Source organism: Ambystoma mexicanum, chromosome 1p, assembly GCF_040938575.1.
Source record: "Ambystoma mexicanum isolate Mex_15411 chromosome 1p, UKY_AmexF1_1, whole genome shotgun sequence".
In the NCBI taxonomy this organism is placed as follows: Eukaryota; Metazoa; Chordata; class Amphibia; order Caudata; family Ambystomatidae; genus Ambystoma; species Ambystoma mexicanum.
The window spans coordinates 696,954,968-696,981,362 of NC_090921.1; the positions used below are offsets into that span (position 1 = coordinate 696,954,968).

The 26,395-nt window shown below is 48.1% G+C and overlaps 1 protein-coding gene across 5 annotated transcripts in view; it reads left to right on the forward strand.

Annotated features, from left to right (window-relative positions):
* The window catches only part of GON4L (gon-4 like), a 2,357,623-nt gene that overhangs the window by 472,179 nt on the left and 1,859,049 nt on the right, over nucleotides 1-26,395 (forward strand). For all 5 annotated transcript variants that reach the window (XM_069649947.1, XM_069649953.1, XM_069649967.1 and 2 more), the window contains one exon: nucleotides 16,206-16,325. In XM_069649947.1, coding sequence (XP_069506048.1) covers nucleotides 16,206-16,325 — 120 coding nt within the window. The remainder of the gene's footprint in view (nucleotides 1-16,205; nucleotides 16,326-26,395) is intronic.

Here is a 26,395-nt window from a genome sequence, read left to right on the forward strand (position 1 = left end):
TGAAGTAGTTTATGAAGGGACTGTTCCGATCATTCCCGCCGGTGAAGGCTCCGACCCGGCGTGGGAGCTCAACGTGGTGCTGAGCAGGCTCATGGGGCCGCCATTCGAGCCTCTGCATTCAGCACCGTTGAAGTTCCTATCGTGGAAGACAGCGATTTTTGTGGCCATCACCTGCGCACGACGAGTGGGAGAGATCCAGGCCCTCTCCTGCAAACCACCTTACCTGACATTCCATGAGACGAGGGTGGTGCTGAGGACGCGCCCCTCCTTCATGCCCAAAGTGCCGTCGGACTTCTCAACGAGCCCTTCGTGTTACCTGTTTTCTTCCTGTCGCCTTTGTCGCCGGCTGAGAGGACTTTGCACTTGATGGATGTGGCTAGAGCGCTGAAGTTTTACGTGGACCGCACAAAGAATTTTCAGAAGACATCACAGTTGTTTGTGAACTTTGGACCTGTGAACCAAGGGAAGGCCCTCTCGAAGGCTTCCATTTCCAGATGGCTCTCCGGCTGCATCATGCACTGTCACCGGTTGGCAAACCGACCGTTGCCCGGCCGTCCGAGAGCCCATTCAACCAGAGCGATCACTGCTACCATGGCGTTCCTGTCTGGTGTGCCTTTGCTGGACATCTGCAGGGCTGCTACGTGGAGGTCGACGCACACCTTCACGAGATTCTACTGCATCGACCGGGATTCCAGGGAGGAGTCCAGAGTCGGCCAGGCAGTGCTGCGCAACCTGTTCGCCTGAAAGTGCGCCTGGTGAGGGGGTAGGAGATCCTTAATCTTGAGTTGATGTAAATGCTTAATGTTGACCCTTGGCACCTCCCGTGGTTGTGCATGTGTGTACTGCTAAGTATTCTTGTATTCATGAGCATGTGAATCCATGCCAGACTCCATGCTGGAGAAGGAACAAGTTACTTACCTGTAATTGTTGTTCTCCAGCATGGGTCTGGCATGGATTCACATGTGAACCCACCGTCCTACCCCTCTGCGGCTCTTCTCTTGGTCCTACTGCCCCTTTACGTGCTACCAAATCTGAAGATGGCTGCCAAAGGAGGGGCTTAGGTAAAGGGCAGTCATTGGCTGGGGGCACTATGACCCAGAGACCAGTGATTGGTTATTAGGAGAAAGACAGTTCAGAAACGAAACTGATTTTTTTCTTTACCGAGGATTCCCAGCCTGATGACAGGGAATATTCATGAGCATGTGAATCCATGCCAGACCCATGCTGGAGAACAGTTACAGGTAAGTAACTTGTTCCTTTTTGGTGGGGATAATATTACCTGATACCTTTCAGATTCCACTCTCGGTCTCCCAGGATCTTCTGTGGTGAGCCAACGAAGGGAACCTGATGAAGGGGGATCAGTTTTGCTAACCGTGGCCGGAGGTGACGGTAGTGACGGCTGCTTCCCTCACAGGATGGGGCGCATGCCAGCGACTTACCCGCCAGCGGTCGTTGGTCTCCGTCTGAGTCCAGACTCCACATCATTCTGTTAGTGCTACGGGCCGTCAGCCTAGCCTGAAGGCTTATGTGCCCTCTGTATGGGGGAAGAGTGTCCTGATCATGACGGACAACACAGTGGCCATGCATTACCTCAACAAAAAGGGGGGTAGGGGCACTTCCGTTGTGCAGAGAGGCAATGCAGCTCTGGTTCTGGGCCATCCAGCAGGCAATTTCGATTTCGGGGGGGCCTGGGGGGCGGTTTATCTGGCCGGAGTCGAAAATGCAGCGGCGGTCGCTCTGAGCAGGCAGAGCACCGTCTCCCACGAGTGGGAGTTGGCTCAGGAAGTCCTTAAGGAGATCTTCTCCCTTTGAGGATCCACGCAATTTCCTCCAAGAGGAGCCTTAGGAGACGCGTTTGTGGTGAATTGGTCATTCCCACTCTTGTATGTGTTTCCTCCAGTCCCTGTCATTCCTCAAGTGTTGCGGAGGTTAGGTTACCACATGATCCTCATTGCTCCGGATTGGGCCAGGAGAGCGTGGTACCCGGACCTTCTAGAAATGTCCATCTGTCCTCCACGCCGTCTTCCCTACCGAAAAGATCTGCTCTCGCGGGAGGGGGAGGAGGAGGGAGAGGGGGCCAGGTACTCCATCTAGAGGTCAAGACTCTCAACCTTCACGCTTGCTATCTGAAAGGTTTAGGTATAAGGATTGGGACCTCCCGGATGACGTGATGGAGGTGTTGCTTTCGGTCAGGCGGCCTGCAGCAAAATCCCTGTACTGTTGCTGTAAGTTCTGCGACTGATGCAGATATCACAATGTTGATCCTTTTCAGTGCTCCATTCCTATGGTTTTGTCTTTCTTACTTTCTTTCGCCCACAGGGGCCTTCAAGTAGGTACCATTAAAGGTTACCTGGCGGCACTGTATCTTTAAGCGCTCATCTGAAGAATGCTCTTATTTTAAGATTACCTTGATTTCTCAGTTTCTTAAAGAACTGACTAATGTATTCCTGCCATCCCCTTTCCAGGTGCCGGTTTGGGATTTGAATTTGGTTCTGAAATTTCTCATGGGTGCTCCGTTTGAACCTTTGCACTCTTGTCCTTTGAGATTATTGCCCTTCAAGACTGTGTTCTTGGCTGTGGTTACTTCCGCTCGCAGAGTGAGTGAATTGCAGGCACTTTCATCTAAGCCACCCTTTACTGTGTTTCACAAGGACAGGGCTGTTCTGCGAGTACGTCCCTCCTTTCTACCTAAGGTAGTTTCTGAATATCATTTGAGTCAAAAGGTGGTTCTTCCATCTTTCTACCATCCTCCTCATCCTGGTAAGGAAGAGGAGCGACTCCATCGGTTGTATCCTAGGAGAGCTCTGTGCTTTTACATTTCTAGGATGTCCAGGGTCAGAGTGGACGATCAACTCCTTGTTGGATATGCTGGACACCGATTGGGCCAGGCTGTTACCAAATAGACCTTGTCCAGGTGGATTATCCTCACCATTACAGAATGTTATCGATTGGTGGGTAAGGACCCTCCTGAAGGGTTGAGAGCTCATTCCACTAGGGGCGTGGCTACTTCCACCGCCCGCCAGCGGGGTGTTCCTATTAGGAATATTTGTGATGCTGCTACATGGGCTTCCATCCACACCTTTGTAAAATATTATTCCCTGGATACAATCCATGGTCCAGGTATGGCCTTTGGGAAGGCGGTTCTTTATTCCGCAATCTAATTGGGTACTCTAAATTCTTTTGCCTCCTCCATTTACTGGTACTGCTTTGGGAGTCTGTCAAAGATGTGGAATAGGTTGGAGGACACAATCCATTTGAAGAACAAGTTACTTACCAACTGGTAACGTTCTTTCGACTGGATGTTCTTCCAACGTATTTCACATCGCCCTCCTAGCCTGCCCATCAGGAGAATTTCCTATGCGATTGCAGCTTCCGTTTCCGCAGGGCTAAGTGCAGTTAAGCAGGCATGAGACTGGTAGCTCACGTTCTGAGGGAAAAAACTGAGGCTATGGGTGCCATGCATTCTATTTATAACATCCTTTGATGTCGTCCTCGATGGAGGCCTTCGAGGGACATTGACCCAGACGCCATCGACACAGGACGCCCTCTGCCGAAAAAGTTTCTGAAGTGCACAGCTGTGGACATTTCATGTCAAAGATGTGGAATACATTGGAGGAACATCCAGTCGAAAGAACGTTACCAGTTGGTAAGTAACTTGTTCTTTTATATAAATTATAAGTGTAAGAGTTTCTTTGATGTGCGTGTCTAGCTAAGGTTCAGTGTACTTACCTACAGCACACATCTTCCTCTTAAGATAAGCCTGACTGCTCTGCCACTCTACCAAGGTCCTGAATTAGTACAGAATGATACTAAGAGTTGGAGATCTACAAACTACTGGGATAGTTTACTAAAGTCTTACTACCAGTAGGACTTTCGGAAAACTCCCCCAACCAGAGATTCAATCCTAACTTCAGAAAGACATCTCTTATATGTATGGGGCCTTGGGCCCAAAAGTTAAGCAAAGTTCCATACAGTTTTGTGAAGCTGGTAAAAAAGAAGGCAGGGTCACAGTGAACTCCCAAGTGTAGGGACGAGTTAAACTAGCTAACCAACATGTTCCCAACTTTCGGAGTGCTTGTTTGAACAAGCAATGGCAAAGCCAAAGTTATCTAAACGTTTCTAAAAGTTACCATATTTTTAAAAGGGGAGTAAAGGGCTTCAGGTAAGTATTGCTAGAACTCACCCCATTCGTCACAGGACTTGGCAGGTTGATTGAAGTGGGTCCAAGGTCGCTTTTCCCGCCATGAGCCTCAGCCCTTGATTCCTAGGGGATGCAGGTTCGAGCAGCTCTCTGGGAGGTGTCTAATACTGGTGTAAGGTCTCCTAGTTGAAGAATGTAACAGAACACCTCTCAGGACAGGAATGGACCGTTTTGGATGATGGCCACCGATGCACAGCGACGCAAAGGGATTCACTTGCTGCGGTCAGACTTTCCCTCCTATCTCTGGTCCCTTTGATGCTAGGACCACAAATCTTTGCACAGGTAAGTCTTGTTGCACAAGCTGAAGATCCCCAAAGTTCCAGGCCTCAACTCGGAACAGTGACGTCTGCAGCACGGTAGCCCAAAATCAGAGCTGGTCAGCCACAGGTTCTCTCATGCTGGCACCAGTTTGTGGGTTAGGACCAGACAGTCCCAGCCCACTCCCTGGCAGCAAACACAAATAGCCCTCCAGTAGTCTGCCAGAAGCCTCTGCTTTCCTGGGCACTGCAAGTCCATATAAGGATTTTTCTGGTCTTACAGGCCAGGACGAGGGCTAAAAGACAAGATGGCCAAAGGACAAGCAAAAAACCTTGGGGCATGACCATGTTTGACCACTAGTCACAGTTGGAAGCCAATTGCGGTAAACGTGGTAAGGATAATACGAAATGCACCAGGAAATTGTAAGAAGTCACTGCTGCCACCAGCTTGTCCATTTAGCACACCTGGAGTAGCCAAAATTCTCTTATGGTAGTCTAGGGCAAAACAAAAAGTGTACCCCAATGTACTGCATTGTAAGATACATTGTACAATGATGAAAACTACCACAAATGGTAAAAAGTTACTGAAAGTAGTAACAAAGTAACTAGACGAAGGGCATTTTTTGTTTACTCCTACTGACAGCCCGAAGGACCAGTCAGTTTCCCCATAAAAGATGAGCAAAAGACAGTGTAGTGAGGCTTAAGGCTTCACTGTGCTGTAAAAAGAACAGGTCAGATAGAAAAATAAAATAAAACGTTTGGGGATCCATATAAATGGAAGGAAAGGTGCAGTAAGGAGCAATCTTTCCGAACAGTGATCATTTTTATTTTAAGTATTTCCAAAGAGAATTAATAAAATAAAAATGAAACTAACATTTTTAAAAACCTAGCACATGAGAGGATACAAACTGTCAGCTGTTCTTTTCTTGGATGCACAAATGAAAGTTGGTTCTGTGGTGCTGTGCAAGAAATCTTTATTTCTCCAGCATTGGATCTTTCATGGATTCACATGCTTAGAATATTCCCTGTCATCAGGCTGGGAACCCTCGGTACATTTATAAAGACGTTTCCCATAGGAAAAATGTCGACACTTCTGTGTCCTATCTAAGTCATTTTGGGCCGCTTACGCATGCCCCAATAGAACGTAGCGGTATAAATGCCCCACCCCCGCGGCTCCCTTCAGATTTCAACCGTCTTCCAAAGTAGTGGGATCACCTCGTGTCATCTACTATTTTACTAGGTTGTTTTTTCGTTTTTTCCTAATGTCTGGGAAAGCTCTTTTTCGTCCGTGTGCTACATGCGGATTAAAGGTGTATGAAGGAGATGGCCATATGGACTGTATATATTGTCTCCACCCTCACCATGCGGCAGACAATTGTGACATTTGTAAAAGCGTCTCGCAGAAGACCCTCAAAGACCGGAATAGGCAGCTGGTGGCTTGGTTGAACGACAGAGCGGGTGCATACCCCCCTTCGGAGGTAGGCTCCATGCATAGCTTGGCCTCAACTGCTAAATCTCTAGGGGCCCCCCGCCGTTTTGTATCGGCTGAACCTCCGGCAAAGAAAGTGCGTTCGATGGAGAAAGGCTCATCGGAAAAACATTCCACGAGAGAATCTTCGTTGAAAATAAAAACTTTGTTGTCTTCCGCCTCGTCAAAGGAGAGAAAAGACCTGTCGAGATCCTCCTCAGGTGATCATCATAGACCATCCTCGAATCGAGATTCTTCAAGACACAAATCAAGTTAAAAAAAAAGGCGGGAACACCTCAAGGCTCTGTGCATCCACCGGTGTCGTCGACGGGAGTTCGATCGTCGACGCCCTCGCTACCATTGACACAGATCGTCTCTTCAGGGGTTCCGCCGAGTCATGTGACGGCGACGACGATCGAGAAATTAGCCTCATCGACGGAGGCTCCACAGGAAAGCTGGCGACCGGAGGTGTATGACCCAGTTTTACCAGAAACCTTGTTACAGCAGGAGGCACCCTTGTCCATATCATCCGTGGATGAACGTGAACAGGTGGCTGGGCCTGCGGAACTTGGGTTGCAAGGGGTTAGCTCTCTGACTCTTTGGAGCGGGGCGAATATCCCGGTTATAACTCCATTACTCAACCCTCAGGCTGTTTTATCCCTGGAAGTTTTGTCTACATTACAAACCTTGTTGAAGAAATTGGATGCAAAGTTACCTCAGGTTGCTGCTCCAGCGAGACCATTCGACGACAAGCCAGGCCCTTCCCATCGGCCGACTCCTATGGCGTCGACGACGGCGCCAGTCCGTGAAGACCTTCCATGTCCACACCCGGAAGAACTACTGCCGGAATCCGAGTGAGAGAGAGTCTATATCGGATGTATCGTTGTCCCCCTCTAGGGACCCGACCTGGGAGTCGGAGGCGGAGATGGAAGCTCCAAGAAGCCCAGCCCAACCGTCACCTCCGGATGACATTGGTTCTTTCCACACGATAATGGGTAAGGCTTGTACCGAATTTCGGCTGGCCCAGGAGGAGGAGAGGAAAGACTGTTTCTTGTTCGATTATATGGGAAAGAGGAGAAAATCGGTGTTTTCAGTCCCCATTTTAGATCCTGTATGGCAAGAGGGGCTATGAACAATGCGTCATCCGTTCTCGGAGCCGGCGATTAAAGGTAGACTGGAAAAGAAATTCAAGGCTCCTGAGTCTACTCCGAAATGTTTGTCCTCTCAACCTTCTCCAGAGTCGGTGGTATCAGCGGCTGCTGCAAGAAAGGCAAGGTTTCAACATAAATGCACAACTCCTCTGGAGAACGACCCAGGAGACGAGATGCCTTTGGCAAGAAGGGGTTGTCGGTGGGTGCAATGACGGTGAAGGCGGACATTTCTCTAGCTATTATGGCGAGGTATGACAGAGATGTGGCATCGTTTAGCACCCATACTGGAACATCTGCCGGACGAACATAGAAAAGCTGCGATGTTGCTTGTTCGAGAGGGAGAAGAGGCCTCTAATCACTCAATAAATATAGCTGTAGATCTGGCAGAGTCAGGCTTTAATCAGGTTAACAACGGAGTGGTTCTGAGGAGACAGGCCTGGCTCAAATGCACCAACTTTCGACCTGAAGTGCAATATAAAGTGTTGGATATGCCTTTTGAAGGGGACCCCCTTTTTGGGGAGAAGGTGGACGAGGCCTTGAAAGGCATGAAAGAAGACTCGGACACAGCATGCTCCCTTGGGGCGGGCCCTCCAGAGTGGCATACATTTTTGTTCATTTCGCCCCTTTAGAGGAGTGTCAGGAAATTCCCGGTTCTCGTCATCCAGGGACCGTACTTTCAATAGACCGTCGTACTCCTCTCAAGGCTACATGCGGGCTTCTCAAACCGCAAGAAGACATTGAGACCTTCAAGCCTCAAGAAAAAGGGGAGGTTACTCATCGTCGCCGAAGGACAAACGATCAAAAGACCAGCAATGACGAGTTTCAGAACATCCTAGGAGGCGGGGTTTCTCACTGTGTGGACGAGTGGGGAAAGATAACCTCAGACTGGTGGGTATTGGACACTGTGAAGTTCGGTCATTCCTTACAATTCAAAAGCAAGCCGTCGCATATTCCATCAGTGTTTTCAGCTCAACCCCACCTGAAAATTTTAAAACGGGAAGTAGTACTTATGCTACAAAAAGGGGCTTTAGAATTGGTACCTGTGTCTCAGATGTCAAGGAGTGTACTCCCGATACTTGGTCGTGATAAAGCCCAATGGAAAGTGGCGTCCCATTCTCGACCTTCGAGACCTCAACAAAACATTAAAAAATCTGAAATTCAAAATGCTCACACTTCAGGAAGTGATCCGGTCGATTCAACAGGGGGATTTTCTGGCGTCGTTGGATCTCCAGGACGCGTATTTTCATATACCAATGCTTCGACGACACAGAGTTCCTAAGGTTTGCAGTCGGGCGGACCCACTACCAGTTCACAGTGCTCCCATTCGGATTAAAATCATCTCCCAGGATGTTCACAAAGTGCCTAGCCTCGGTAGCAGCATGGTTAAGAAAACAGGGTCATCATGTTTACCCTTATCTGGACGATTGATTAGTGAGGGGGTCGTCCCCTATGAAAACGCAAGCAAGTCTAGAGGCCACCATGCAACTTCTGCGACGACTAGGATTTGCGGTCAACTTTGAAAAGTCCTCATTAAAGCTTGGTGTTTTTGGGTGCAAAGTTCGAAACTCAATCCGGATTGGTGAAACCATCTGTGGAGAGGATTCACAGGCTCAATCGGCTGGCAAAACAGTGGGGGGCTCAACACCAGAGTGTTGGTAAGGGGATAGATGTCGATATTGGGAGCCATGGCTTTGTGTATCCCCTTGGTGAACAACTGTCGCCTCTTCATGAGGCCAATTCAAGAATTCCTGGCAGACCGATGGGCCCAGAGCCAAGGTCTTTGGTCAGACAAACTGATCGTCAACAACGAGCTCCTATGAGCACTTCGATGGTGGCAAGTCTTCGAAAACCTATCCAGAGGGGTCCCCCTGCAGGAACTGGAGTTTCACATGACGATGGTGACGGATGCGTCTCGGACGGGATGGAGAGCGCATCTGGGCTCTCTTCAAATGCAAGGCCGGTGGTCGGAGGAGGAGTCAGCCCTTCACATCAATGTGCTGGAGTTGAGGGCAGTACGTTGGGCTTTGAAAGCTTTTCTGCTGCACATAAAAGGATCAGTGGTGAGAATACTGAGAGACAACACGACAACGATGTTTTACTTGAGAAAACAAGGAAGTACTCGCTCCAGGACTCTTTCCACCGAAGCTCAGGAAGTATGGCAGTGGGCGCTACAACAAAATATAACTATAGTAGCCATCTTCCGGGAGTAAAAAACGTACAAGCGGATTCTCTCAGCAGAGAAATGGATCAGATAGACGAATGGGAATTGAACGAGCATCAGTTGTCGGAGATTTTCAAAAAGTGGGGACAGCTCTCTCTGGATCCCTTTGCGACGAGAGAGAACAAGAAGTGTGAACAGTATGCCAGCAGATGGCCGCAGCTCGATTCGCTGGGGGAAGCGTTCTCCTTCCCCTGGACGGACAAGTTTCTATACGCCTTTCCCCTGTTTCCACTCATACGACGGACCCTGCAATGGATTCAGATACCGATGTCGAGTGATCTTAGTGGCTCCTTATTGGCCGAGGCAGGCGTTGTTCTCCGACCTGCTACAGCTATCAATAGCGCGGCCAGTAAGGTTTCAGAAGGTTTTGAACCTCCTGACCCGGGACAAGGGAACAGTGTGGCATCACGATCCGGACAGTCTCAACCTGACAGCATGGCTCCTGACTTCTCGGAGTTTGGTACCCTAGCTATTTCATTGGATAGCCGTCGAATTTTACCACCTGTGTCGGCTCTGTCCACGAACACTTCGTATGCATCCAAGTGGAGGAGATTCTGCATGTGGTGTAAAGATCAACCAGGGTTAGAGCCCCTGAATATAACTCCAGAACAGCTTCTTCCATATTTGCTGCATTTAGCAGAGAGTGGTTTATCTTTTTCACCTGGCAGCCATTTCAAGATTCACGCAAAGAAGGCATTCGTCACCATTGTTTAGTGATAGGCTGATAAAGCACTTCATGAAAGGCTTATTTCGCACATTTCCACCGATTAAAAAGTTTCCTCCGAACTGGAGTCTTAACCTAGTGTTGACGGAACTAATGAAAGCTCCCTTTGAACCTATGGCTTCCTCATCTATGAAATTCTTATCGTGGAAGTTGGCTTTTTTGGTGGCCATCACTTCAGCACGACGACTCTCGGAGATACAAGCACTAGTCATTGATCCTCCATACTTGAGATTTTTAAAGACAAGGTGGTGCTGGCAACCAACCCTCATTTCATACCGAAAATTCCTACTGTCTTCCATAAACATTCGTCGATTGTACTACCTACATTCTTCGCGACTCAGTCATCGGTCTCAGAAAAAGCTCTCCATACATTGGATGTGAAAAGAGCTCTAAAGATTTACCTTTATCGTACTCAGCAATTTAGAAATACGAGACAGCTGTTTCTGGTTTATGGGTCATCGGCAAAAGGAAAGGCGATCTCAAAACAAGGACTGGCTCGATGGGTCTCGTCGACGATTGCCTTTTGTCACTCGAAGGCGGGGAAGCCGTTGGAAAGGCGTCAGAGAGCCCATTCCACGAGATCAACTGCGTCTTCGGCGGCGTTGTGGGCCGGGATCCCGCTGGGAGATATGTCGGGTGGCATCCTGGTCGGTACCACATACATTTACCTGCCATTATTGCCTCGAACGCCAACATGCAGACGATGTACAGACGGGACGAGCAGTCCTACGTCATCTGTTTAAGTGAGGTAATATTCAAGGGAATGTCCTGTTAAAAAAAAAAATATATATATATTTCTGGTGCTTGTTAATCTGCTTAGAATCACATGCTGTGCATAGGTCCGACATCCAGTGGTCACTGCGGAGTATTGCATTTTGTTTTTCGTAGTCGAAAAGGGACGTCGACAAGGCGTGTCTGAAATACTATCCCTATAGTGACGTGTGTTGTACCCACAATCCTTCACGCGTCGAGGTCCCTCAGATTGTTTTTTTCCGCCCAGCTACTGGTCGCCTTTACGCGGAGCTCCTCGAGAGACATTGCAGATTCCATCTCCTCGACCTTTGGTCGTTTTTTCCTGTTAAAGATTAATATATCGATCCCTCCCTCGACGCAGTTGTGAAGCTGTCTCCGCCGAGCAAGATCTTCGACGGAGGGGACGAGCGGAGGAGATCCTTTGGCGTTGCCGAACACGTGACCTGGCCTCGCAGGCCAAATACAGTAGGGAGAGTGGGGTCGTGGGACATCTCTGATTCTTTTTCTGAGAATGCCTTTCCTTTTCTCCTTCCTTTCCCTTGGGGTAGTTATCACGGTTTATTGCCTCGGCTATGGAGAGGACACCCTTTAGGTTTTGCCCACTTTGTAAGGGCAAGTTTACTTGGAAGGACAAGCATTCACGGTGTAACCGCTGCTTGCCCCTCGATCACAAAGAGGGTTGCTCGGCTTGTCGGCTTCTAAAGCCAAAGACTCTAAAAGACCGTAGGGTCAAGAGGTGGGCGGCCTACGCTATGTCGAAGGCCGGGTCTTCACCCGCCGCTGCGACCACCGACGGTGACGAGGAACGTGATAACACGACCTCCGCTACGGAAGTCGTACACCCCTCTAAGGAGCGCTCGCGCTCTTCGTCGTCTGTCCCCGGCCCCGACGGGCTCGGCTCATGCCCTGCTTATGGGGATGAACACCCCGGCGACACTGACTCACACGATACAACACATGAACACACAACCCATAGCTCTTCTTCGTCGAAGACGAAGAAAGCATCAGCGCCCAAGGAGACGCAGGTTACACCGGCGGCCTCCTCGGACCGTTCGGGTTCGAAGCCCCTCTCGCAACCGCAGCCGCGACCAGCGACTGGGCTTTCGGCAAATAAGGGCGCCGCCCCCAAACCATCGGCCGGCGCGCACCAGCAGAGAACGCACGCCGCCGTAGAACGTTCGACACCCGTAACGTCGAAACCACAGCCCTCCGCTGACAAACGAGTCACAGAGAGCTTGGCGAGGATCGTCGTAGCCGACGCCCAGAAGCGTACGCCGAAGGACACGTCGAGCACTACGCAAAGGTCGAAAGACACGCCGAAAAAGCCTGCAGAAAAACAGGGACTACCCCCTTCAGTCGGGGGGACCCCCAGCACACCGGAAGGCTTTTCGGAGGGCGACGGGACACTTTCCTCGACGTTGTGGGAGAGGTCGAGCCGTTTTCAGCAAGATAACACTATTTTTCCCCCGCTAGACCGCTCAGGGGTACCCCATGAAACCATGGAAAGGCTCCATCTCTGCATGGAGAGAATGGAGAGGTTTATGAACACCCAGAAACCTCCCACTCCCAAGAGAACAAGAGAAGGGCCTCAGGAGGACCCCAGGGCCAAATACCCGAGGCAGGACACAGCCTTAGACTTCCATAATGTGTATGACCTCACGGGTGAGGAATACTTAGAAGAGGAGGATGATTTTGTGGACAATGAAGAGGGACAGAACCAAGAGGAAGGTCTGGAAGACAGCCCAGACATGGTAGGAGAAGGCTTTGGAGAAAATCCAGAAGAAGGACCTTCTCATCCCTGGCAATCCCCATCAGTATATTCGGACACTGATGTCCTGAACCTAAATCCTCCTGACAATTCACCAGTTAGAAACACGTCTCCCATTGACGATCAGCCCACATTCAATGCCCTGTTGCGCAGAGCAGCAGCACATTTCGAACTGGACACTGGGGAGATCTCTCCGGAAATAGACTTTGTAGAAAGAGTAATTAAGGAGAAACCCCCAGTCAGCCAGACCATTCCCCTCCTCGCTTCAGTGAAGAGAAGAATCATCCCTTCGCTATCCACACCCGCACTAATCAGAGGAGTTAATCCAAGGATTGAAAAACTTTTCACTCCTTCACCCTCAGACCCGCTGTACATCAGGGGACATTCCATTCCGGATTCCCTTGTAGTAACGAATACAAGGAAGAGGGCAGGGGTGCCGCTGTCCACCAGTGAGGCACCACCTGACAAGGAGGGCAAGAGGTTATATGCCCTTGCTAAAAGAGTCACATCCTCGGCTGCCTTTTCGGCAAGAATTGCGAACAACAATTCTTTTCTGGCTAGCTACGCGGACGCGCAGTGGGCCAAACTGCGCAAGGACGCCCTCACGCGCGCCTGCGCATGCGCCCTATGCAAGAGTGGCTCAACAGCCAGTGGTGTCAGGCCAGCGGATTATGGGAAGATCCAGTGGTGGTCTCGTAGGCCTTGGTTCTCTCGCTACGATGGTGGACAAAGGAAAACCTGGAAAAAGGGAAACCCTTTGCCACACCCGCGGCGCAAGCCACTCTAACCACGGACGCATCCCTAACAGGATGGGGGGCTCACCTATCCCATCAGACTGCTCACGGAGTGTGGACTCCGAACGTAGCATCCAAACACATAAATCTACTGGAGCTACTAGCTGTGTTCAAGGCGCTAAAAGCCTTCCAGGAACACCTACAAGGCAAAACTGTGTTGGTCCTTACAGACAGCACCACAGCCATGTACTACATCAACAAGCAGGGGGCACCCACTCTCCAGGACTGTCCAAACTGGCCCAGAATATATGGAAGTGGGCTCTCAAACAAAACATGTTCCTACTGTCAGAACATGTACCAGGGGAACTCAATCTGCTGGCAGACAAACTCAGCAGAGATTTCCCCCTGCCCGAAGAGTACGAATGGCGACTGCACGAAGACATCGTCTTCGACGTCTTCACACAATGGGGATTCCCAGAAATAGACCTATTCGCAACCCTGGAGAACTCACAATGCCTAAGTTACGCCTCCAGGTACCCTCAGAACCAATCCAAGGGGAACGGTCTGTCGATGCAATGGTCAGGGAAATTTGTTTACGCTTTTCCCCCGACTCCCCTTCTCAACAAGGTGGTGCACAAGATGCACCAGGAACAAGTAACCATGATACTGGTGGCCCCTATGTGGGCCCGACAGCCATGGTTCGCTCACTTGATGGAGATGTCTCTATCTCCCCCAGTGAAACTCCCCTGCCCGTACAACATGTTGTCACAAGACAAGGGCAGGACTCTGCATCCATGCCCCCAGAACATGAATTTAGCAGCTTGGCTCCTGAGATCATAGAATTCGGACATCTACTGCTCCCGCAGAGATGTATGGACATTCTCAGGGAAGCCAGAAAACCTAACACTCGCCACTGCTACTCTAGCAAGTGGAAGAGATTTGTCATCTGGTGCAGAGGGAAAAGCATCAACCCAATTGACTGCTCTCCCACACATATTGTTCTATACCTGACCCACTTATTGGATTCAGGTCTAGTGTTCAATTCCATTAAAGTCCACCTAGCAGCACTTTCTGCATACACCACTTCCCAACTCAAGGTGTCGTGGTGGAAGATCCCTGTTATAAAGGCCTTCATGGAGGGAATAAAGAGAATACACCCCCCGATAGCTGACCCAGCTCCCGGATGTGACCTTAACGTGGTACTTACCAGACTCATGGGCTCACCTTTCGAACCCATGCACAAAGCATCTCTTAAAAACCTCACTCTTAAGACTGCTTTTTTAATAGCTATCACCTCCATCAGGAGGGTAAGTGAACTACAGGCTCTTTCTGTTCTAGACCCCTTCGTTACAGTTCACAGAGATAAGGTGGTTCTACGCACGCACCCAAGGTTTGCTCCGAAGTTCATATCGAAATTTCACGTAAACCAGTCTATAGAACTGCCAACGTTCTTTCAAAATCCTTCCAACTTGGGAGAAAAAACTCTGCACACACTAGATGTGCGTAGAGCGGTCATGTTCTACAAGGAAAGAACCAGACCACTGAGGAAGACTAATCAGTTCTTTGTCTCGGTGGCAGCAGGAAGAGAAGGGGATGCAGTTTCAAAGTCCACTATTTCTAGATGGATTGTTCAATGCATCACTCTCTGCTATACTCTTGCTAAGAGAGAACTGCCCTTTAGGCCAAGAGCACACTCTACTCGAGGCACGGGGGCGTCCATAGCATTCATTGCAAATGTTCCCCTTGAGTCCATCTGCAAAGCGGCTACCTGGAGTTCTGTGCACACCTTTACAAAACACTACTGTCTAGATGCACACTCGAGATCTGACTCCCAGGTGGGTCAGGCAGTATTAAGACATCTTTTCTCTACTGTTCCTTCTCATAACCCACCGCCAACTTCGGGTACTGCTCGCTAGTCTATGCACAGCATGTGATTCTAAGCAGATTAACAAGCATCAGAAGACAATGGATTACTTACCGTAAAAGCATTTCTGATGGTTGTATCTGCTTAGATTCACATGCGCCCACCCTTCCTCCCCGCTCGGATGGAAGGAACATAGACTTCCTTTTATATCTCTTTTCTGTACTCACTCACGTCTAGAAGGCTCCCTCAGGGCAGAAAAATACAAACAGAGGGACCTCAACGCGTGAAGGATTGTGGGTACAATACACGTCACTATAGGGATAGTATTTCAGACACGCCTTGTCGACGTCCCTTTTCGACTACGAAAAACAAAATGCAATACTCCGCAGTGACCACTGGATGTCGGACCTATGCACAGCATGTGAATCTAAGCAGATACAACCATCAGAAATGCTTTTACGGTAAGTAATGCATTGTCATAATTTTTGTTTTTTGAACCAATGTGTAAGCTGCTGAATTTTAAAAAAAATATATATATATGATGAGATGATATTGGTTTGCATTCACACCACCAAATCGAGAGTACTGCTATGCAATCTATTCTAAGCATGTGAATCCATGAAAGATCCAATGCTGGAGAAGGGAATAGTTTCTTATCTGTAACTCCATCTCTCCAGCATTGGTATCTTTCATGGATTCACATGCGCCCGCCTGCCTCCCCTACATGCAAACAATATATACCCCATCCTACTTTGGGGGGGTTATAATCTGAAGGGAGCCGCGGGGGCGGGGCATTTATACAGCTACGTCCTATTGGGACATGCGTAAGCGGCCCAAAACGACATAGATGGGACACAGAAGTGTCGAAATTTTTCCTATGGGAAACGTCTTTATCAATGTACCGAGGGATCCCAGCCTGATGACGGGGAATATTCTAAGCATGTGAATCCATGAAAGATACCAATGCTGGAGAAATGGAGTTACAGGTAAGAAACTATTCCCTTCTAATTCTATGCCAATGTTTTTGTCTGTCATTAAGGCCCTTTTTTATTTTCCTTTTAAAGAGCCTCCTGGAGAGTGATGTGGAAAGCCTGGCCTCCTCCCCTCGGGTACCAAAGCGTTCTAGGACCCACCACACTTCCGAACATCTGGATATGGATGAAGAAGGATCTGCTACACCAGAGGTAAGCAGTCTAGAAAAACACTTAGCTTTATACGACATCTTACTTTAGATCCACAAACAAAAAGTGAACACCACCTGATGCTTGTCTGCTAAATTGCACACAATGTGGTTACTTCTTTTTGTCGTATAATGGATCCTAAAGTGTGCTGCGATTGAGTGCGCTTTCCCCTGTAGCAAAGGCTAGTGGACTTTATGCTTGTTTTTGTGAGGTAGATTGAGCTTATATGTTCCTCCTCTTCCTGTCCCTACTTGTTTTTTCTTTAGTTACTTATATTTTTTTACTGCTCTATTTATTTTCTTGCTCTTGCCTACCTTTTTTTTCTTTGATTACTATGTATGTTTTTCCGTTTCCACCTTTTCTTCAAATCCTTGTTCTTGCTTATACCTTCTATTTTAGTCCTTTGCTTGCAATTGGGGATTTGTATAGTGCAGTTATCTAAACTGCATCTCGTTGCTAGGGTTTCAAAAAATGTCATCAGTGGGAGTCCAGTTGAAATAACTTTGAATGTGCAATGCACTACTTTAGAACACTGTTCAGGGCTCATGAAAGCCATGCCTAAAGAGAATTAAGAAATGCATGTTTAGATTTTTGAAGGAAGCGTTTTCCAAACGGCCTCAAGAGAGATTCTGTGATCCTTGGTCTTGCAACACTGTTTTGTGCGTACCAGTTGGTTTTTGTTCTTTTGAGGGCAGGCTCTGATGGGGACATAATTTTGTATACTATCTGAAAAGTAAACTGAAGTTCTTTCATAGAGGCGTTTCAAAGCCATTTGCAAGTGACATACAGGATCATAAAGGGTATTAGTTCCTCAGTTGTAAGTTATAAAGGGACAGACGAAAGTTGATGTAGGGTCTTCCCTAGTGAGGATAAACTTACGTTTGTCACCAGGTTCACTGCATTTAGCACTTCTCCCAAGGAATGAATACCAGCTGTCTGTATAGTCCTTTCGTTTTGAATGGTTTTATTTTACACCGTGACCTGATGTTAGCAATGAGGCTCTGTTAGGAAAGATATTCTATTGCTACTTTGCCTCCATGGGCATCTGACGCCCCCAACCTTTTGCTGTTTTGACCCTGTCCTCACTTTTGGAGGCAAGTAAAGCATTTTACTTTTCTTGCCTTGCTAAGCGTATCTGTTTTGTGGGCACCGATCAGTCCCCAAGGCTAACGGCACAGGAGAACTCTGTTGTCCATAGTGACATGTTCTGTTTATTTTACACTGCATTCTTCACCACAGTGAGGTGCAGTATGGATGCTTTGTGTCCCTTAAACTTTTTTTTGGTTAGTTGCTGTTGGTGACAACAGATATTTTTCTACTGTTTTTCATTCTCCCGTGCACTTTACCGCTTGATGCCATTACGAGTACGATATATCCCAAATACATACACTAAAATGGCTGTGCCACAATGTTGTGTAAGATTTTCATAATTGTGATGCATTTTCCTGACCTGTGTCAACCCTAGAACTTTTTGCTTTACTGGTGGATTATTTTTCTTTATACTTCTGTGAGTGGGAACCTTTTTCCACACTCACAGAATCTTCTACTTTTTTTAATGGGTAATTTGTAAGAATCTCCATAGTGTCTTTTAAAAGTTATCCTCTTTGTCAACTTTTTGGCAATAAAGTGCTTATTGTTGCTGGGTTGCCCTAGGCAAGGGGTCCCCAAACTTTTGTGCGCAACAAGCAAAATTAGCATATCAAATTAAATGGTGAGCAACATCAATTTTTCGAAGGCAACAGATCGGCACACAGTTGGCAGACAAAGGATTGCAACACAAATTACAAATGTAACAAAGTTAAAACTGTGTATAGAACCTTTAATTTGCGGTAGGTATTAGTTATCTAGACCAAATGTTATTCTAGTCAAGGAAGTATGCAAGGCCTTTAACTTAATTTCACGTTAAATGGTTGTTCACAAGAAATGCTGAGGAAATTGAGTGGTCAATAGTACATTTTTAGACCCATTGGACAATTCCAGCTGTTCAAAAATATAGTATGACTAAATAAACATTACATGGGGTTTCAAGTTTCCAAGCAAAACATTAGTGCAAGTGTTTGGACAATAAAAATGGCCACAAATAGAGAGCACTGATATTTCAGGTCTACTTTGGGATTCGGCCAAGGATTTTTATGGGATCTTTAATGGCAAATGGTGCATTCCTTAGCATACAAGATCGGCAATACTGTTCCACAGTGATGGATGACTGTATTGTGGATTGTTTTTTTTCTTCAGGAATCTTCTGAAATGTTGCATTTCTTATTCATCAAAGAGTAAACCCAATCCTCTTGAGTTAATTTTCTAATGACCAGGGTAGGCACCACAAAGATGATGTCTGACAGCCAGAGAGGCTGGTTGGTGATGCCTACGCTTGAAAAGGAGGCATTGGAAGGAATTACTAATTCATAAGAAAAGATAGTCTCTTAAAACCGTTCAACAGTTCAGAGGCTGCAAAAGAAAGTGTCAGTTTGAGTCTTTAGGAGAAACTATCCAGACAAACAGTGCCCCCAAGTTCAGGAGTTCCAGGTTATAGAAAGGGATGCACCATGGTTTGATTCAGAATCTCAAAAAGAAAACTGAACCATGATTTAATGAGTGGTGTGTGGTACGCTGCTGTTCAGATTTATAATTTTAAAATGACATAAAAAATTGCCTTAAGACAAGAAAAATTGATAATGTGAGCTTTTATGTAGGACACCAAATTGTTTTATATTTAATGCTGTTTTCAGGACAGGCATTATGCCATCGCCTTAGACAAGTAGTTCCTCGACCACCAGCACCTCACGGTTATAGGCCAATTCCCTTACTGGCCATTGGGGTTTGTTAAGATTTTGGTGGCATCTCAACGGTACACTTGGTCCAGCGGTATCACTGCCAGATTCCAAGAGGTGGTTTGGCGGTGTTAGTCCCCAATGATGGAGTCCATAGGACTCCAGGGTGGATTTTGGTGGTATTTGATTGATTGAAACATAGTGTGGCGTAATTTACATTTTATTGGAGTCTGTGAAAAATCTGTGGAGACTGCCCCTTCTCCCCTACTGGGGAGACCATTCCCATGGGGCCAGGGCGATACGTCCTCGGTACAATAGTCCCCCTGAGGGTGGTGTACAGGGAGAGGATCACATGGGAGAGGAAACCCCCTTCTGGGACTAGGAACGACCCAACCCTGAGAACAAAATTTCTGATGTTTGTTAATCTGCTTAGAATCACATGCTGTGCATAGTCCGACATCCAGTGGTCACTGCGGAGTATTGCATTTTGTTTTCGTAGTCGAAAAGGGGACGTCGTCAAGGCGTGTCTGTAACACTATCCCTATAGTGACGTGCATTGTACCCACAATCCCTCACGCGCCGAGGTCCCTCAGATTGTTTTTTTCTACCCAGATATTGGTCGCCTTAACACGGAGCTCCTCTAGAGAAATTGCAACATTTACTCGACCCTTTGGTCGTTATTTAATATTATACATTACACTAGATCCCACCTTCGATGTCGAAACTGCAAAGCTGTTTCACCGCCGAGTAAGAACTTCGACGGCGGTGACTTAGACGGAGGAGATCATTCGGCGCTGCCGAACACGTGGCCTGGCCTCGCCGGCCTAATACAGTAGGGAGAGTGGGGTCGTGGGACATTTCTTCTATTTCGAAGAATGCCTTTCTCCCCCCCCCCCCCACCCTTTCCTTCGGGGTTATCACTCGTATCTATATCCTCAGCTATGGAGAGGACACCGTTTAGATTTTGCCCATGCTGTAAGGGCACATTCACATCGAAAGACAAGCACAAGCGGCGTAACCGTTGCTTACCCCTCGACCACAATGAGGAAGGCTGTGCGGCCTGTAAACTGCTTCGCCCGAAAACTTTAAAGGACCGCAGGGTCAACAGGTGGGCAGCCTAAGCTATGTCTATAGCTGATTCCTCACCCGCCGCCGCCGAGTGTGACGAGGATAGTGAAAACCCAACCTCCGTTTCGGAAGTTGTAGACCTCTCTAGGGAGCATACCCGCTCCTCGGCGTCTGTTTCCGGCCCCGACAAGTCCGGCTTACACCCTACTTATGGGGATGAACACCCCGGCGACACTGACGAACACAGAAGGCATAAACATACACACAACCCACGGCACTTCTTCGTCAAAGACGAAGAAAGCCATAGTCCCAACGGAGACGCCGGACCCACTGGCGTCCTCCACCGACCGTAAGGGTCGCAAGCCCTCCCCACCACCGCAGCCGCGACTAGCGACTGGGCTACCTGCACGACACCAGACAATCCCTTGGCGCGTATAGTTTCCACGGACGGCGATTGATATGCCGAAGACCGCTCACAAGGCCAGGGAAATGCAGAGAAAGCCGGAAGGGAGACAGGGACCGCTCCCACCGTCGAAAGAAGCCCCTAGCCTATGAGAAGGTTTCTCAGAAGGCGAAGGGACTTTATCCTCGACGTTATGGGACAGATCAAGACGGCTACAGGCAGAATGGCCTCCTTTTTCGCCTCCAGACCGTTCTGGGTTACCACATTAGACTCTTGAGCGATTCCAATCGTGTATGGAGAAACTGGATAGATTTTATATCCACTCCTGAACATAAAATTCCCAAGATGCCAAGAGAGGTACTTCATGAGGACCCCAGGGCTAAATATCCTAGACTATTTAACACCCTTCCAGTACTTATGACCTCATTGAAGAAGACCCTCACTTCGAGAGGACGAGGAATTCTTGGATAGTGAAGACCAACAGAACCTCGAAGAAGGTTTTGAGGGAAACCTTGACATAGGTGGGAGGGGGGCTTCGAGGTAGACGCAGATGAAGGTGGCTCACAGCCTTGGCAGTCACCACCAGAGGCTACAGACCCTGTGATCCTAAACCTTCCCTCAGACCACACCGGTCAGGAATCCGTCACCAATAGATGACCAACCCACTTTCAACGCGCTACTACAGAAGGCAGCAGCGCACTTTGAGATTGAAACTGGTGAAATTACTCCCGATACTGATTTTGTAGAAGGAATCATTAAAAGAAAAACCTCCCACTAGTCGAACCATTCCCCTCCTGGCCTCAGTTAAGAGACGAATCACCCCATCGCTGTCTACACCTGCACTGGTCAGAGGGGTCAATCCAAGAATTAAAACGGTTTACTCCCTCTCCTTCAGACCCATTATACGTTAGGGGTCACTCAATTCCAGACTCCTTGGTGGTAACTACCACAAGGAAAAGAGCAGGGGTTCCGCTATCAACTAGCGAAGCACCCCCAGACAAAGAAGGAAGGAAACTCTACTGCCCTGGGTAAAAGAATTACGGCCTCTGCAGCTTTTTCAACCAGAATTGTCAATAATAATACCCTAATGGCAAGTTATGCTGATGCCGAAAGGGGAAAATTACAGCAGGACCTCGAGGAAGTCCCTGAGCCCTTAAGAACTCGCTTATTAACCACAGTAACAGAAGGAACTCTGGTTAACCAGAGCATCATTAAAAACACTCTTGATGCTGCAGAAACGGCTGGCCGTTCTTTAGTCCAGGGAATACTTCTGAAGCGTCATGTCTGGCTCTGCAATTCCGGTTTTAAGCCAGAAACCCAGGCGTCACTCTATTGGTTAATAAACCAATAGAGGGTTCTAACCTCTTTGGGAAAGCAGTGGATGACGCACTGGAGACTGCAAAGAAGGATTTCGACACCCTAAAGACTTTAGATCAAATCTCAAGGCCTCCCAATAAGCGAGGATTCAGCAACAAACGCTTTTTTCGAGGCCAACGCCAACAACAGCAACAACAGCAGTACATTGCAGGCAACTGGTCCTCTACTCGGGGAACCAGTGGCCAATACACTCAAAGAGGACAACGGCCTGGCAAGGGTAGAGGTCGGGGCCCCACTCCCAGAGGATCCCCGGCTACCAACCCCAAATGACCCGAAGGTTCGGGCCCCCTCCCATGCATCGCCGGTCGGGGTCCGGTTAACATCTTTCCTACCAGCTTGGGAGGGAATAACATCAGACCGCTGGGTATTGTCAACCATAGCCCACGGTTACTGCATAGAATTCAGTCGGTCCCCCAAGTGGACGACGCTCATCACCGGAGCACCTTGCTATCCTTCAAGAAGTGGAACAGCTGCTACTAAAAGGAGCAATAGAGGTCGTGCTTCTATCTCAGGTAATGGAAGATATTTATTCAGTGTACTTCCTTGTACCCAAAAAGGACTTAATCATGCGCCCTGTACTAGATCTGCGCCCAGCGAACCAATTCGTCAAACGTCAAAAATTTCGCATGGTGACCCTACAGGAAGTAATCCCCCTACTTTCTTTGGGAGATTACATGACAACACTGGACATGAAAGATGCATACTTTCATATTTTAATGTTGCCAGCGCACAGAAAATACCTCAGGTTCATGATAGAGGGCAAACACTACCAGTTCAGAGTGCTACCCTTCGGCATAGTGTCAGCACCGAGGGTATTCACAAAAGTACTGGCAGTGGCAGCGGCCCACCTGCGCAGGTTGTCCATCCCAGTATACTCTTACCTCGATGATTGGCTCATAACAGGGTATTCTTACGAGACATGCTTCTCAAATACCCAAAAAACTGTAGACCTTTTGTTCCAACTGGGCTTCTCCATCAACGAGAAGTCCAGCCTAGACTCCAGCCAGATCAAACAATTCCTAGGAGCTCTAATTCGAACAAAGGACAGCCTCGTCTTCCCCTCCAACGAGAGGGTCCAGAATATGCTGTTTCAGATCCCTCAATATGTGGCCGGTCGAGAGGTGACGGTATGCAAAGCAATGCGATTGCTAGGAATGATGGCGTCATGTATATATTTGGTACCCAACGTGCACCTGTGCATGCGCCCAATGCAAGAGTGGCTCAACAGCCAGTGGTGTCAGACCAGCGGACAATGGGACGATCTAGTGGTGGTCTCGCAGGCCTTGGTTCTCTCAGAGGCCTTGGTTCTCTCGCTACGGTGGTGGTCGAAGGAAAACCTGGTAATAGGGAAACCATTCGCCACCCCCGCAGTGGAAGCCACTCTACAGACGCATCCCTCACAGGTTGAGGGGCTCACCTATCCCATCAAACTGCACATGGAGTTTGGACTCCGGGTGTAGTGTCCAAACACATAAACTTGCTGGAACTACTAGCGGTCTTCAAGGCACTGAAGGCTTTCCAGGCACACCTGCAAGGGAAGACAGTGATGATCCTCACAGACAGCACCACAGCCATGTACTACCTCAACAAGCAAGGGGACACGCACTCACCAGGACTGTCCAAGCTGTCCCAGAACATCTGGAAGTGGGCTCTCAAACACATGTTCCTGTTGTCACAACATGTACCAGGGGAACTCGATCTGCTAGCAGACAAACTCAGCAGAGACTTCCCTCTGCCCGCAGAGTACGAATGGCGGTTAAGAGAAGACATTGTCTTTGACGTTTTCACACAATGGGGGTTCCCAGAAATAGATCTGTTTGCAACTCTGGAGAACTCTCAATGCCAAGATTAATCCTCTAGTTACCCCCAGAACCGATCCAAGGGGAACGGTCTCTGGATAACATGGTCAGGGAAATTTGTTTACGCTTTTCCCCTGACTCCCCTTCTCAACAAAATAATGCACAAGAGGCACCAGGAACCAGTCACCATGATACTAGTGGCCCCTATGTGGGCCCGACAGCCATGGTTCGCTCACCTGATGGAGGTGTCTCTGTCTCCACCGGTGAAACTACCCTGCCCGTACAACATGCTGTCACAGGACAGGGGCAAGACGATACACCCATGCCCACAGACAATGAATTTAGCAGCCTGGCTCCTGAGGTCATAGAATTTGGACACTTACAGCTCCCTCAAAGATGGACATTCTTAAGGAGGCTAGAAAACCTAACACTTGTTACTGCTATTCTAGCAAATGGAAGAGATTTGTCATCTGGTGTAGAAATAAGAGCAACAACCCTGTTGACTGCTCTCCCACACATATTGTTCTTTACCTGACTCACTTATTAGACTCAGGATTGGTCTTTAATTCTATTAAAGTTCATCTAGCTGCACTTTCCGCATACACCACTTCTCAACTCAAAAGTGTCATGGTGGAAAGTCCCAGTTATAAAAGCCTTTATGGAGGGAGTAAAGAGAATACACCCTCCTATAGCCAACCCAGCTCCCGGATGGGACCTAAACGTGGTACTTACCAGGCTTATGGGCTCACCCTTTGAACCCATGCACAAGGCGTCCCTTAAGGACCTCACGCTTAAGACTGCTTTCTTAATAGCCATCACCTCCATTCGGAGAGTGAGTGAATTACAAGCGCTCTCTATACTAGACCCCTTTGTAACAGTTCACAAAGATATGGTGGTTTTACGCACACATCCTAGGTTTGCACCAAAATTTATTTCAAAATTCCATGTCAACCAGTCAATAGAACTACCAACGTTCTTTCAAAACCCTTCAAATTTAGGAGAAAGGAGCCTGCATACACTAGATATACGCAGAGACGTCATGTTTTATATGGAAAGAACTAGACTTCTGAGAAAGACTAATCAGTTCTTTGTCTCAGTGGCAGCAGGAAGAGAAGGAGATTCAGTTTCAAAATCCACTATATCCAGATGGATTGTCCAATGCATCACTGTTTCTCTCTTGCTAAGAGAGCACTACCCTTCAAGCCGAGAGCACATTCTACTTGTGGCACTGGGGCTTCCATAGCATTCATTGCAAATGTTCCTCTTTAGTCCATTTGCAAAGCGGCAACCTGGAGTTCTGTACACACCTTTACAAAACACTACTGTCTAGATGCCCACTGTAGATCTGATTCCCAGGTGGGACAAGCAGTATTAAGACATTTTTTCTACTGTTCCTTCTCACAACCCACCTCCAACTCCGGGTACTGCTCGCTAGTCTATGCACAGCATGTGATTCTAAGCAGATTAACAAACCTGAGAAGACAATGCATTACTTACCGTAAAAGCATTTCCGATGGTTGTATCTGCTTAGATTCACATGCGCCCATCCTTCCTCCCCGCACGGATAGAAAGGAAATGGACATCCTGTATCTATCTCTCTTTTCTGTACTCGCTCACGTCTGCCCCCTCAGAGAAGAAAAAATACAGAGGGACCTCGACGCGTGAGGGTTTGTGGGTACAATGCACGTCACTATAGGGATAGTGTTACAGGCACGCCTTGTCGACGTCCCCTTTTCGACTACGAAAACAAAATGCAATACTCCGCAGTGACCACTGGATGTCGGACTATGCAAAGCATGTGAATCTAAGCAGATACAACCATCAGAAATGCTTTTACGCTAAGTAATGCATTGTGATCCCAGCCAATCGCCAGACCCTAGACCTCCCTTCGTATAACCCAAAGAACAACCCCTTCTCTAATAGGCTCATGAGTTATAGTCACCCTGTCATTTCCGTAGGTAAGTACTGGCACTATGAAGAGCACAAAAAACCCAAGGGAGATCAAGAGTAGAAATACTGAGACGAGGAAGAATGGGGTAGAGTTGAAAGATATGCCATTGAAAACCACTGAGATGAAGTTTCATGGAGGAAGGTGTAGTGCCCCGCATAACCAACATGAGCATTTTAGAGAACTTGGAATAAGTAATGGGATGAAGAGGAGGAACGGAGGCATGAAGAGTACTAAGAACCACAATGAGCAGTCTAGTTGTTGCTGGCTGCACATTGGTCAAAGGATAGTAGAAATGGAACAAAGACTCAGGAAGAAGTTGTCTAGTCCTCCATGGAGGAGCTGCAAGAGCCAGCCCGGTGCAGGAAGGTGCAAGGAAGCACACCAGGATGCCAAGAGAGCAGCTGGAAGGACAAGGGCCAGTCCAGAGTGGAAGGGACCAGAAGGCGAGCTGGCAGAGAGAAGCTACTGGTGTTCCTGAAGACGAAGTGCGTGAAAGGAAGACCACGCTGCCCAGGGAAGATTGACCTTGCAGTGTTCACGGGCAGATCAGTGCCCACTACAAGGCTCCCTAGAGGTAGGGGGAGCACTTAGTCTGGCTGGTGGGAAACTAAGAAGGTGCAGTCAGCATCTTAATAGTCACAGTACCTGGCAGGCACGTGAACCTGGTCTGTCCCGCAACAAGAGAAAAGTAAGGGTCTGGGACC